This window comes from Leptodactylus fuscus, chromosome 1 (genome assembly GCF_031893055.1).
Source record: "Leptodactylus fuscus isolate aLepFus1 chromosome 1, aLepFus1.hap2, whole genome shotgun sequence".
NCBI lineage: Eukaryota > Metazoa > Chordata > Amphibia > Anura > Leptodactylidae > Leptodactylus > Leptodactylus fuscus.
The window spans coordinates 296666508-296682158 of record NC_134265.1 but is presented as its reverse complement, the minus strand read 5'-3'; the positions used below and the strand labels follow the sequence as shown (position 1 = coordinate 296682158).

The following is a 15651-nucleotide window of genomic DNA, read 5'->3' as shown; positions in this document are numbered from 1 at the left end:
CTAGCATTATACCCTCTGTTGTACGGGACTGCAGTTGAACCTGAACGACGGAGAGCTGGATTGCTGTTTCAGCTGGTACACACAGACACCAGCAAACCTCTTTGACTATAATGGGGCCTCTGGGTGTTCCCGGATGTCCACCATTTCAAAACTGAAACTGGTGGGAAAAAAGTACTCCATTTAAATACATGAACACAATATAACAGTACTTTTGTAAAGGAGCAAAATGTGAAGCACTTCCAATTTATTAACCTTACATAGCTGCAACTACGCCATTTTGTTTGTGGGTTGCTTTTTGTTTGTTTGGTTTTTTTTGTTTGTTTTTTTTGCTCGTAGTTAGTTAACTTATTCTTTAAATTAACTTTAAATTTCAACATATTCTCCAATTTGTTTAAAGTAAAATATGCAAAAATATATACATTTATGCCCTTGCACATAATTTTTTCCCATGTAATATTCAGCATTTTGCATTTGTAAGATGTCAGAGTACCTGAACCTCAAATGTATAAAATAACACTATATTTCCCAAAGTACAGTATCTTAGCCCAAGTCAGCATAAGTATCTAAAAACTCTATGAATAATCCACTGGATATATTGTTAAAGTTTTCTTAGCGTAAGTGGAGACAGTCTATTCCCGAGGTCACTGTTCATTAATTAGATTCAGTGATATTGTGAAGAATGTGAGTGGCACATTTGTCATCACAGAAACTGTCAGTAATACAAAACCAACCCAGGTAATTTAGTACCTGACTCTTCACACTGTTCCTATGGTTTCCTGACAAGCAGGAGATGACCAGATTCCAATTATATCCTCTTCAATGACAGATTATAATGCAATTGGAAATGGGGCAATTTAAGGTAGCCTAGTCTAAAAGTCAACGATATACAGTAAAGATTTTTTTTTTAATCCTGAACTATTCAGAATTCAGTACTGAATATAGGAACTGCAACGGTACAGTAATATGACATAGAACCAGAATTAAACATGGATTTAAACATTACCCTTTCCAACTTGCCACTATTTCGGAGCGAAAAGGAACAAGTGCATAGGGTCCTATCGAGAGGATATATTATCAAACAAATGGTGGCTAGTAGTAATGTATTAACAAACAGAAATACTGGGCGGATCAGTTGTCTCCTGAGAATAATAGCTACTAGGTTACCTTTGTATTGATATTTTTTTTCCTGCATTGGGGGTGGGGATCTGGACAAGGCTGAACCTTGAATCTCGGCTGCCTATTGAAAACTACAGAAAAGCATCCCCCCCCAAAAAAAAATATATATATATATATATATATATATATATATATATATATATATCCATATGGATTTTTTTTTTCCAAGATGGAGCCCCCCTAATTAAAATTGTAGGTCATGTCCCCTTTTTTACATATCAAAAAATCCCTTTATTTGGCCCACACACAGTATAATATTTTTTTTTTACTGAATATTATCCCCTTTCTGACACTTCACAGTATAACACCCCCTTTATTAACCCCCCACAGTGTATTACCCTCTTTATTGCCACCTTCCAAATATAACACGCCCTTTACTGACCCCCACAGTATATTGCCATTTGTACTGGTCCCCATATAGTACCCCATATAGTACATTTTCCCTTTTAAAGGACACAATTTTTCTGAAGTTTTAGGTTCGGACTAAACCCAAAACTTTTGGAGTTTGCCACTCATGAAGCAGAGTTATACTCTGGGGTCTCCTCAGACCCAAGAATATAATTAGGGGAGGCCAGGGGAAGGTGAGAAAAAATAACAAACACTCATACTTGGCAGCACCGACTATACAAGATATCCTCTTCAGACCTCCATCTGACATCACTTGAAACGGGGTCACCACTGAGGCCTGTGAGTGAGCCTTTGTGTTCACACAATGTCATGATGCTCTACAAGGCCTATATGACTGCTGTGGTCCACTCACAGCACCACTGGATGTACAGGAGGGGTGAGAATAACTGTTTTTTCTGTATACTCACCCTGTCGTGCTGCCCAAGTTTGTCCGCAACCTATTTGATTATTCCAAAAGGAACAGTTGATATTTTACTCATGGATCCCCAGTTCTGTGATATGTGGCCTCCACTTCTGACTACAGGGTGCAGAAGTTAAAGAATGGTACAACGCCCTCTAGACGAAGTGGCGGTATTGGACAGAAAGAGGGAATCAGAGAATAAAATAGGAGTCGCAACCTGATGGAATAAACTAATTTAAAAAGTTGCCACCCCTCAGCTTTGCCTTGTGCCAGGAGATGCCACCTGATGTTGTCTCATAGCATATGCAGCCCTGGGACAGGACAGGACAACCTGATGGAATAAACTAATTAAAAAATTGCCAACCCTCAGCTTTGCCTTGTGCCAGCAGATGCCACCTGAAGTTGTCTCATAGCATGTGCAGCCCTGGGACAGGTTTGTTACATTATGTGACAAAAATGATTTTGATATTTTGCTGTTACTCTTTTCCTACTACTTTGTAGCTCTGTCATGAGATGGGCATTCTCACTCCAATATGTAAAGCAGATCTATTTCAAGACACTGCATAGATCACCTAAGGCATGCGCTCATGTCACCTTGACTTGGCCTTCACAATTAAAGGTACACTACACAGGGTACGGCACTGCATTATATATATACATTTCCAATACATTATAAATTCACTTTTTTTAATTAAACTTGTTAAAATCTGCACCTGAATAAATGATACTTGTTTGAGACCGTTTGCAGACTCTTCAATAGGCTCACATATCATTATCCATATAGGTCAATACAAGTAAAATAGATACATAAAGTAACACGTAGAAATAAATAGAAATTAATTCATATTAACAAGTGGTTGCTATTATAAAGGTAAGGATTTTTTGGTGATTTTGGATGGTTCTTACCTTAAAAGATATTTCATATTGCTCTCCTCCCCAGATTTCTAAACCAGGATCATAGCCTCCTAATTCCCAAAACCACTTCCGATTAACGGCAAACAATCCACCGGCCATAACAGGAGACCTAAGGCACAGAAGAGATAGCAACAGATGAACTAAATAAATATATTTTTTAAACAGATTTATAACTATTTTTTGTTTGCAGTGGGTAAATGTGCAGGACATCTTGTAGAGCAGGGGTAGGCAACCTTTTTTATACAGCGTGCCTATGTAAATAAAATAATCAAAGATGAAGTACTTGGAGTGCCATGCAATAATTGTAAGGTTGATGACCACTATACTAAAGTCATATACCACAAACCATAAAACAGAAGTGCTGCCATGAGATGATTCAAGACACATGTATTTACTTCTGTTTCCCAGGATGCACCTGTACTTTCTCATTTTTATTGGAAACATGCCTGCATGTTTTGTGCAAAAACATACCGTCATACAGAATAATGTCCCATAGTGGCCCCTCAACACAGTATAATGTCCCATAGTGGCCCATGCAAATGGTATATTGTCCTATAGTGGCCTCCACACAGTATAATGTCCCATAGTGGCCTCCACACAGTATAATGTCCCATAGTGCTCCATGCAAATGGTATATTGTCCTATAGTGGCACCTCCACACAGTATAATGTCCCATAACGTCTCCTTCACACAGTATAATGGCCCATAGCGGCCCCTCAACATGGTATAATGTCCCATAGTGGCCCCTCCACACAGTATTATGTCCCACAGTGGTATCAATGAATTTTCCAAAAATTTTGGGTTCACCACTCCCAAGCTATACCCTACTATATACAGTATACTATGTATATTATACTCTGAGGTCTATTCATACATTTGATTGTATTGAGGAATCTGTGAAAACGGACAAAAATAGAACCTGATCTATGTTTTTACGTCAAACTAATGTTCATGTGGATAGCTCTCATTCATCCATCATTAAATTTAATCCGTTAATAAAATGAATGTCACACCGTCATTATTCACTGCCATGTGAATATAGTTTTAAGGAAACATTTCTGCTTTGAAAAGGGTTTACAGAACAAGAACACAAACCATGGCAGTGCAGTAAGCAGTGTACATGGCTAATATTCATACTAACACATTTCTAGATTCCATGTTGTCTTGTCATATATGTTCTGTAATTACATCACTTAATAGTTGCCAAAATAAAATAATTTAAATAAAATTGACAAACAACTTTGCCAATGAATATGCATGTTTATTATCCAGAAAACAGCATCACTCATTCACAATGACAAGCATACATTTTTCATTAAATGTCAACCCTCAACCTGGTATATGTGAATGTCACCCTGAAGATAGATTAGCGCTGTCTTTACCTATGTTTTCACACAAGTCATCAGGAGCTTTGACGTAAGACAGGAATAAATATACCTGTATCCTAAATATACTGTGATAAAGCATAGTCACCATGTAAATTCTACCTTTACTTTCTTACACTGTAACTTACTTTTAGATAAACATCATAAATATTTCACAAGTAGATACTAATAAGACAAGGCTATGCTGGAAGTAGACATTGGGTGCGTCATGCACAGATTATTTTAATCCACTCAGGCCTATCTGTTACCTGAGAATGAAAATAATCCAATGCTTTGTCTTTTCATATTTATGATATTATGAGAAAAAAATTCAGGGATAATGATTGAGATTGAGAATGTTATTGTTTTTATTCCAGTACCTTGCTCAGTCACTCGAATCCTCAAAGCACAGGGTTTGCACTTACATACACAGGGAATCCACATCCAAGACCAAGAGCTCATTCATTCACCAAAGGCCAAAAAAACTGACTCTCACATACACAGTCAATGACTGGTCCAAGCTTTGCAACACAAAAATTGTCTCACTGGCCTGTATTACTCATTTAGACTCTCAATACTAGGAGGTCTCGCTGAGCTCCAGAACCAGAATAACTGGCAGTGAGGAGAGGATGGAAGAGAATATGGGTGTAATACACTGTAGAGGAACTTGTTAAACCTCCTATACCTAAAAAATAGATGCTCCAGAATCAGAATAACTGGCAGTGAGGAGAGGATGGAAGAGAATATGGCTGCAATGTACTGTAGAGGAACTTGTTAAACCTCCTATACCTAAAAAATAGATGCTCCAGAATCAGAATAGACAAACTAAAGGATACGAAAATGGGACTAACCATTCATTATTATGAATACACTTCTATTATTAATTAATATTGCCAATGGCTTTATCAGTACATCACAGAATATGGTATTTGTGGAGTCATTACCGGGGCTTAGACTGTCAGCAGAAAATTAGCTAAAAACCTAATCCCAGTAGTGGTTATTCTATAGTTTCCAAATATACCTCTGTTATACAGCTTTGGAGACTCATTTTCATACATGTCAATGTTTTATATATATGTAAATGAGGGCAAAGTGCATGGGGGGGGCGTGTCCTTAGACTGTCTGTGCAGTGGTTTCAACTCTAGATTCCCTCCTCATTTGCAAATAAAACATGAATTTACATGAGAATGGGACTCCAAAGCTGAATAAGGCTAAGGCCCCACTGGGCGGAAATGCAGCAAAAAAATGCAGCGTAAAAACCGCAGAGAAAATGCTGCATTTTCTGTAACGGAAAAAACCCCGCATGTACATGCGAGTTTCATCACGTTTTTCAGTTTTGTACTGAAAAACTCATTCATATGCGTTTTCTGTAGAGTTTTTCATTGCGTTTTAGCTCGAATTTCTCTTGTGCAATAAAGGTAATAGAAAGGCTATGCTGAAAATCCTAAGGAATTATGGTCCTCTGCTATTTAGGCCGGGGCCCCACAGGTCGTAAACACCGCGATTCGGCCTCGGCGGAGACACCGCGGAAAAAACGTGGCGTTTTACAGTACTTGCAAAGTGGATAGGATTCATGCGAATTCCATGCCCACTTTGTTGAAAAAATCGCAGCGCGGACACGCTGCAATTTCCAAAACTGTTGCAGTTTTGAAAATCGCAGCATGCAAATTATATCTACGGAAACGCCGGTGGCGTTCCCATAGATATAATTGTAACAAAGTCCGCAGATGAAAACTCTGTGAGCTTCCTGTTCAAAGCACTGCGCTTTAGCGCGGCGGTTCCGTCCCGTGGGGTCTTGGCCTCAACCAAGCAAAACAGTGAGTTTTTGTCTGTGGATTTTGATGCCTTTCTGCTGTGTTTCTGTGGAGATTCCACAACACATTTATCATGCTGCGTTTTTACTGCAGTTTTCACACTTTCCATAGAAATCTATGGAGGGAAAAACTCAGCGTTTTCGCAACTATAATTGACATGCTGCATTTTTGAAAAACGCAAACGTTTTTGAAACATGCAACTTTTCCATAACATTTTTTTCCAGTGTGGGGCTAGGATTAGACAAAATTGCATTCACTATGCTGGTACTGTAAAACGCAGTGTTTTTTTCCGCTGAATTTCCGCAATGCCTAAAAGCGCTGTGTTTCCGCCCAGTGGGGCCTTGGCCTAACAGAGGTATATTTGGAAACTGTAGAATCCCCTTTACAAGGTACTGTGATTGGGTTTCTAATAAATTCTCCCTAGAGTCTAGCATACGTATTTTAGGGTTTGCATTCCATGAGACTTTTTTCCATCTGAAAAGCTAAAAAGATCTTGTATGTTGACTGTCAATTTCTATACATCAATGGCACCATTTTGGGGTGTGTATTATTTTTTACATTTTTGGGGGAGAATAGAAGAACACATGTACAGTACTGTACCGAAAGTACCTTAAAATGTTTTTTTTTTTCCACTGAATTACATTACATTGCAGCATTTGTACTATCGTATAGTCATTAATGTACAACTTTTTGTCTTCTTTTCCTTATTTATTTATAGGATTAGTAAATTTTAGTTCCTTATTCATGTATCTACTTGTATATTTAAAAATCACTTTCATGGGGTTAACTTTTTCTACCTTCCACGAACTTTCTGAAGAGGTCTGATATATATATATATATATATATATATATATATATATATATATATATATATATAGATATATATATATATATATGTGTGTGTTATTTATCATAAAGATGCTTTGGTTTGCACAAAACATTTTTAATTGTCATTGTATTTTATGCAACTCTGTTTGGATTTGCAAAGTATCTCAGAAAAATTCATTAAAATCTTGAAATTACGGTTAGCTTGCCAACAATTTGGATTCAGTGCTGACAGAACAGCAGCATCATGTCTATGGAAATGTCAAGTGGCATTTTGAGAATGTTGTGTCACCTAAACAAGGAGGCTATCAAGAGTAAGTCTGACAGGTCGTTCATAGACTCTCAACATAGCAATGCCATTTACGTCTATGTTTTTTCTCTTTCTTTTTGTAACCAATTAGTTTATTGCCTTGCCAGGATTTGGACAGCTAAGCAGATGATCAATAAATGAAATACTGCAGAAAAATAATTTCTTCCTGTGATATGACTTGTAGTCAATAGATCACCAGCACAGAGGACAAGCATGATTTCAGCGGTTTGTCTGCTCCTACGCCAAATGTACTGGCTCAACTTTAAATGAGGCTGCTGGAGACATATACAATCATATTTTGATTATTCTCTGATCTTCGCGACATTCCCTGTCAACTTTGCAATAGTTCTTGGGATAAAACTGACGGGTAACAGTATATAGATGACAATCAAGGGCAACAACCTTGGCAGTCTTACAGAAAGTCAAATGTCTGCGAGATACTTCTGTGTCTCATGTTCTGTTGTCTACATGCTCCTATTAATGTGAAACTGACCTAATATGCTGGATACATAGTAATATAAAGGGACTCTGTTGGCAGTAAATTGGTTATACACCTAATCATAGTACCTTATAGAGGGGATTCTACAGTTTCTAAATATGCCTCTGCTATTCAACTTTGGAGCTCAATGTTCATATAAATTGATGTTTATTCATATGCAAATAATGGTGAAGAGCTATGCCTGTGAATCTAGACCAAAGCCCAGCAAGCTAAACCAAGAAAACCACTTTCCCTCCATTTGCAAATGAATGAACTGCAACTTACATGAAAATGGGTCTCCAAAGTTGAATAACAGAGGCAAATTTGGAAACTGCAGAAGTCGCACAGCAAGGTTCTTTGATTAAAGACTACATTTCACCACCTCCATCCAGGCCCTATCCTATGTAATAGGAGGCAACTTGGAGATGATCCCTTCCTATATATGTGATACACAAAATGCAGACAAGACAAACAACAACAAAGGGAGGTCAGTTAGCCAGGGTTCAGTAATAGTTGAGCGATGAAGTGCCAAATCGAAGTCCAAAAGAATAGTCAAATAGGAAAAGCCAAGGTCAGGATTAAGAATTTAAGTAAAATAATAGCAAGAGAAAGCCAGCAAGCACAAGGCAATAATAGGCACCAGTGTGAATGTGAGCCAAGACTAAATAGGGAAGGATGAACCCGCCCTGGACCTGACACCACCGCATGCGAGCAGAGGGTGGCGCACTGACTTGAACAGGCAGAGATGTTACAGAGAGCTTGCATTGGACCACATCCTTGTGCACTTTTTTTTAGTGGGGCATGTCCCCACTTTTTTTAGTACATGGGTGATACAAATCAAAATCTCCGGATTTCAATAAAAAAAAAAAAAAAAAAAGAGAAGACTTTGGGGGTCTTCAAATATTTTATATATAAATGGTCATTAGTTATAAATAGACATAGTAATTCATACCAAATATCTTCAAAAGTGATTAATGCATATATTAACATCATAATAATGAATATGGTCCTATTACTTTCAGCCTATTACTATAACTACAGGGCAATGTGTAAAGCCATAACACTGTTACTTGTATACTAGCCAACTACTCACAAACATCTCATTCTTCAGGTATTATAATAACAGAATCATACCTACACAGTCATATTACTTAATGTGGGCACATGTATACATATTGAGTTGGGTTTTGGCAAATGCTCAGTGATATTTGAGCCATACTGAATTCTTTCCAATTTTTTTTAGCTTATGAGGAATGACTCACAGAAAGACAAAAGCTCTGCGACAGGTGTGTCTAGATATAAATGTGCTGAAATACTGCTATGACTATACAGAAATATGCTGGAGACTTGCGATAGCCATGGTCTACCATGGAATAATTAACATGAAAAAGAAGAGAAATTAACTATTTCCAAGTCTCAGAAATGTCTGTGTACATGTATAACAGGTTATACGATAAATGCTAAAATTTTGAACTATGTGTGATTACAAATGACATATATGACAATATACCAAACAAGTATCCCCTAGTGGAGCGAAAATGGCTTTGTAAGTCTCCATATGCCTGCAAAGGTGCCCACTCCTCAAGGAGTGGTATTATCCAATATACCAAATATTGTGACTAGAGATGAGCGAGTACTGTTCGGATCAGCCGATTCGAACAGCACGCTCCATAGAAAAGAGTGGATGCAGCTGGTACTTCCGCTTTGACGTCGGCCGGCCGCTTAACCCCCCGCGTGCCGGCTACGTCCATTCATTTCTATGCGAGCGTGCTATTCGGATCAGCTGATCCGAACAGTACTCGCTCATCTCTAATTGTGACATAACAATAGGGTTGAGCGATCGAGCAAATTTCATGATCACGATTGGGACAGGCTGGAAAATGATCGGAAATCAGATTTTGAAATCTCAACATTGGCTTAACCCTAAAAGTGACTTTTCCCATAGAGAAGCATTGAGTAGGGTTGACCGATCTGGATTGGAAAAGATCGGATTTTGATCGGCGATCGTGCAAATTTAACAATTGCGATCGGGATGGGCTGGAAAATGATCGGAAATCGGATTTTAAAATCGATCCTGAAATCTCAAGATCGGCTCAACGCTACATAACAACATAAAAAATAATGGAATGTTAATGCATATACTATACAAAATCTTATCACTGCTGGTATATTTCAGTTTCTATTATATCTCCTTGAAATGTATCTTTGTGAGTAAAGGCTTCGGTCTTAGACTGTGCCACGATGCTGAATTGTATCCAGATGCTGTGCTCTTCTTACATTTAGCTTCAGCTGAGGAAGCAGCAGATGATCTGAAGAGAATAACATCAGACTGATTTACTCTCCAGTGGTTAGATTGTGCTAAGCACTCTGTTCCAAAATGAATTAAAATAATTCAGATGTAAAGTTAATCCACTTTTTAATTCTTGTCTACACCCGTCTTGTCTTTTACAATTACTTTATGGAAAGTCAGTGAAGTCTGCTTACATGGGAGATTAGACAGAAGTCTTTTGCATTTTAATTGTTTTCAAGCTTTTTATGCAACCTAACTTCAATTTGATGTGATATATTATTAGAATATTACGTACGTTATTATACTTGAAAGTTATTGACATAGCAAAATGATCTAAGTATTACAAATGTATTGGAATCTTCCCTGTCATTAAAGTGGTGTCATATCAGCGTTTTATTACATAGTCAGAGCAAGAGCTCTCAGAGAGAAGAAGTGCAGGAATCATTTGTTTCTAGCTAAAGCTTCATTACTTCCAAGGTCTTATAGGTTGCCATCAAGTTTTTTTGGTTGGCAAGAAATAAACTTCCTCCATATGCCAATGAGCATTATGATGCTTTTCCATGTATCTTTATATGTCAGCACCACTGGGAAGGATCATAAGACATGCTTCTGTAGTTGCTAGAAATTTCTTTCTGAAACATGTTGCTTATTTACTGCTGTCGATTGGTCGAGAGGGAAAACTGAGGACAGAAACATTTCCCACATTTCTTAAGCACTTCAATATGTATTTTCACCTATCAAAAGGCTATTGAGGGGGTAGGAGGTGAAATAATTAATAGATGGCTCAGACTTGGTATTAAAATTCTAATTTTATTCACATTTTTTGGAGTGGCTCAGCAGCAAACATTTTGATTTATTTCCATAATGGCATTCACAGGGCATAGAATTAATATTTTTTTTATTCTAATGGCAATTTTATTATCCATTTTTAATTGGCATATTCTAGAGTCCACCATCTGATGAGCAGGATGCCTTGTGTTTTTATTTTACCTAATCTGTGGTTTATTTTTATATGTAATGTGGGGAAAATGGGAAAATTTTATTTTTTTCTTAGTATTTAAAAACTTTTTTACTTTTATTTTTCTTTCACCTTTTACAAACCCTTATGAACATGGCCCATCTTAGCCTTAAACAGGACCTTTCACGTCCGTATAGATGTGGGGTAATATATACCGCTAGAAAGACGACAGTCTGCTTTTCTGGTACACGCCCCGGTGCTGGAGATATTGGTGCCATCAGAAAGGTAGACCTTACACCCTACCAACATTGCTAGGCTCTGAGCAATGCCTTCCCCTTGACAGTATTCTTCATAGCCTTGTACTATCAGGGGAGGCATTGCTTACCGTCCAGCAATTATGTTTACTTTTCCCTTTCAGAAACTGTTCCTGAAAAAGAATTTATTATAAGGTTTGCAGAATGATGTCTCGGATTTGGTACAGGTAACTATATACTGTAGTTGCTGAAGTCAAGAAAAATGATTTTCTTTCAGAGACCGTGATTTTAGCCTCTCATAAGCAGAGGTTTTAGAAGCCATGTTATTACTTAATAATGTTGTATTAAAGCTACTAATGTCAATCAGAGGAGAAAAATATATGAAACAGTAACCTTGCCCTAGGTCCACTGGTAGGGAAATCATGGAAATACAATGAGCGCTAATGATAAGATCTGTTCTTATTCATGCAAGAAAACTTTCAAGGGGGAAATAATCTAAGATGTGCTTGTATTAACATACAGTATGGTAGCAATTTGTAATGCCTTGTTTGCCAATTATCTAGCGTACAAGGTATTAAAAAATCAGAATTTTTGTTGCATGTGCTGTTTTTTTGTGCAAAAATCGTGCCTTTTCTTCATTGTGGATCCTGTTCCCTACTTATCAAAAAGTGGGCAGAATGTAGTATTATAACTTATGCCAGAAAATTTGTGCAAGTTACAGCTGAAAACTACACCAGTTCCATTACGTTGATAACAAAATTATACACCTTTAAGTTGTATCCAGGATTTTTCTCAATGGTCTATCCTTAAAGAGGAGCTTTCATGTCCTCGGGCACACACAGTTTTATACACTGCTAGAAGGCCGACAGTGCACTGAATTCTGTGAGAGGGGGCGTTCCTTATCCTCCAGCCATGACGCTGTGCAGTGAGGAATTCCCCCCTTCCTGACAGTACTCGTCCATAGATTAGTACTGGGTCCGAGGGGCTTTCCTTACCGCTCAGCGTCATTGCTGGGTGGTAAGGAACACTCCCTATGACAGTACAGAACTACGGACAGTACTACCAGGAGGGGCGTTCCCGGCTAAGCGTCAGGAATTCCCTTCTGACAGTGAAGAGCTATCGGTAATTACTCTTCCCGTCTGGCACATAACATGAAAGCCGACAGTATGCTATATTCAGCACACTGTCGGCTTTCTAGCGGAATATAAAACCGCATGTGCCCAAAGACATGAAAGGTCCTCTTTAAGACTAACAGTGCACAGTGCTTGGAGCAGATAGCACTGTGTCTTGCATAATCATTGAGCACTGTTACTACAGCTCAGCATCCATTGATGTCCATGGGAGCAGAGCTGTAGTAATGGCACCCTGCCACTATACAGGGGATGGAGCTATTTGCTTTAGGCCCAATTAACTATATAATATAGGTATCAGATGCAACCCTGAACATCTGATACTTGCAGGGGCTGGCTGTTGGCCTCTTACTGATCTAGGCTATTTAAATAAAAACCTGGAATAACCCTTTAATAGATTTTTTAAATGGTCCATCGGAAAATATTCAGCAGAATACATACTGTCTCACTGACAAGGTAGCTTGCAGATTCGGAGACTTTGTGTTCAGTTTATATTGATATACAGACTAATAAAGGCAAATTGTGTATAGATTCCATTATTTGCTACCCCAATCTTTCTAATTTGATGTATGAATCTCCCACTGGGAGATGTCATTCGCAAATAGGCTGCACGAGGAATTCACATGTGAAGTTGTCATTTCATTCACTCAATATGGAGATCAATATGTCTTGTTCTGAGATTCAAATAACTCAGTATTAAACTAGCTATAAATCACATCTGAGGGAAAACTCAGCACCTTGTCATTAGCAAAAACATTCTACTCCAGAAAGAAAATTAATTAAAAACTAACTATAGAAAACTAATGGATGTCTAGAGTTAACACACACACACACACACACACACACACACACACACACACACACACACACACACACACACACACACACACACACACACACACACACACACACACACACACACACACACACACACACACACACACACACACACACACACACACACACACTATAGGGTTCGGGGGATATTGTCACTCCTTAGGGAGAGACCACCATATAGGTGTGTGTCCTCGATTGAGAGACTATAACCTGGTAATAATCCCAGCGTCATTGCTAAACAAAGGCCTCTTGGAAGGTCGAGCATGAGGCTAAAGGGAGCAGCCATTATTGGGTTATTTCACTGGAATCCTGTCTTAAGACAGGCTTGCACATTCCAGTGAGCGCCCTCTATTGGTTTGCAACAATGAGGCAGCAACTGTCTTCCTAATTACATCATGGAAGGCGGATTTGCATATTCTTCCCATAGTTCCTTGCAAAGTGGAGTGCTAAAGGCTTAACAAGTCTCCACACACCTATATGGTGGTCTCTCCCTAAGGAGTGACAATATCCCCCGAACCCTGTCTAAGCCTCTCATCTCTACCAGGTTATAGTCCTCTCTACATCGGGCTGATGAGATCCAACCAGATCGAAACAGCTGTCCTCGATTGAGAGACTATAACCTGGTATTAATCCCAGCGTCATTGCTAAACAAAGGTCTCTTGGAAGGTCGGGCATGAGGCTAAAGGGAGCAGCCATTATTGGGTTATTTCACTGGAATCCTGTTTTAAGACAGGCTTGCACATTCCAGTGAGCGCCCTCTATTGGTTTGCAACAATGAGGCAGCAACTGTCTTCCTAATTACATCATGGAAGGCGGATTTGCATATTCTTCCCACACCCATTATAGGGATACACCTATTAATCATTGAATTCAGGTGTTTAATTTTGTCCTATAGTCAAAGGTGTATAAAATTAAGCACCTACAGTAGCCAATAAAGGGTTGTTCCAATTCCTCCCCACTCAGTCTGGTCTTGTTGGTCCGTTGGTTCCAATGGAAGTCCTCACTGCATGTGACTGCTGACGCCAACCAGCCACCTAAGGAAGGGACCCGCAACTTTACAGGTAGTGACGTGACATCCTTTACTGTAGGTGCCAGCAGAAGGATGCAGGACATCACAGCAAGAGAGGCATTTCACTTTAAGAAGACACCAGAGCAGCAGGCCAGACCACCCTAGGAGAACACTAGAGCACCAGGGAGTGGTGAGTGTGATTTTTGTAAATTTATTGAACAGCCTCTTTAACGCTGGGTTCACACCTGCGTTCATGTCTCCGTTCTATGGTTTCTGTCTTCTGCATGGCAGAAGATGGAAACCATAGACCGGGTCCGGCCGTGAGCGGCGGTGAGCGTTTTAGGCTCTCCGCCGCGAAACCGGATTTTTTTATCCGGACACAGAGTAGTGCATGTCCGACTCTGTGTCCGGATTATAAAACCCGGTTTCGCGGCGGAGAGCGCAAAACGCTAACCGCCGCTCACGGCCGGACAGCTTTCTCACCCATTCAAATGAATGGGTGAGAAAGTCTCCTGCAGGCTTCCCTCTCCTGCATCTGTTTTATGCAGGAAACGGAAACCTGCAATAAGGAAAGATGAACGCAGATGTGAACGAGCTCTTAGTCTTAGTCTTTACAAATATTTAGACTTGGGCTACACAATGACTTTGGCCATTACTAATGTTGTTCAACCAAAAATCAACTTGTGAGTTTGTGACTCCTTTACCAAGGTAAGTGAATTAAGTCACACTGAAACCTTTTGGGTGTTTTTTGCCCATGACTTTTAATTGCATAAAATCAGTCACTAGGTCACAATGCACAATGTGAAGGAATCACGGGATGCCGTGGCCACCTTTGTTGCCCAACAGGAGTCAAATCCCTGTCTAGCCCTAGCCTTATTAAATAATTCCAAACAGCTCTCTGAATTTCATTGTGATACTTCTATAGGATTTCACCATTGTGACAAGTCACTTTGTGAAACTTCTCTCCCATTTTAGTAATCACAGGACCTCAGCCATGAACTTGTAGACCACTTAAAGTTACAGAGCCAGGTCAATCACATAGTGCATAAAATTCACCAACCAACCTACCCACCAAGAGTACTAAACCTCCTCTGTCATTAGCATCAGCACAAAAACTGTGGAAGCTTCATGGCATGGGTTTTTATGGCCAAGCACCTGCATAGACTCACATCACCCAACACAATGCCAAGGTCCTGATGGAGTGATGTAAAGCACATTGGAATATGTTATGTTGAGTGACAAATCCCATCTCTCTAACTAGCTGTCTGGTGTACAGACCAAAATGTCAACTGTAATACCCTTGACTGTAATAAGTAGCTGCCTATATTATTATATGTATATAAGATGACTGAATTGCAAAGGCCCTGTTCCAATCAAAGTTTTTTATGCTCTGTTCCTGGACCTGTTGTAGATATTGGTTTTATCAGTTATTAGTTTTGTTTGTTTTTATTTTTATTTAATTTAACTACTAATATCATTATAT

General features: G+C 39.0%; 1 protein-coding gene across 1 annotated transcript in view; it reads right to left on the bottom strand.

The window, feature by feature from the left end:
- The window catches only part of GALNTL6 (polypeptide N-acetylgalactosaminyltransferase like 6), a 1127066-nt gene that overhangs the window by 105291 nt on the left and 1006124 nt on the right, over positions 1-15651 (bottom strand). The window contains exon 7 of the mRNA XM_075258272.1: positions 2891-3008. Within this exon, the coding sequence (XP_075114373.1) occupies positions 2891-3008 (118 nt within the window). The remainder of the gene's footprint in view (positions 1-2890; positions 3009-15651) is intronic.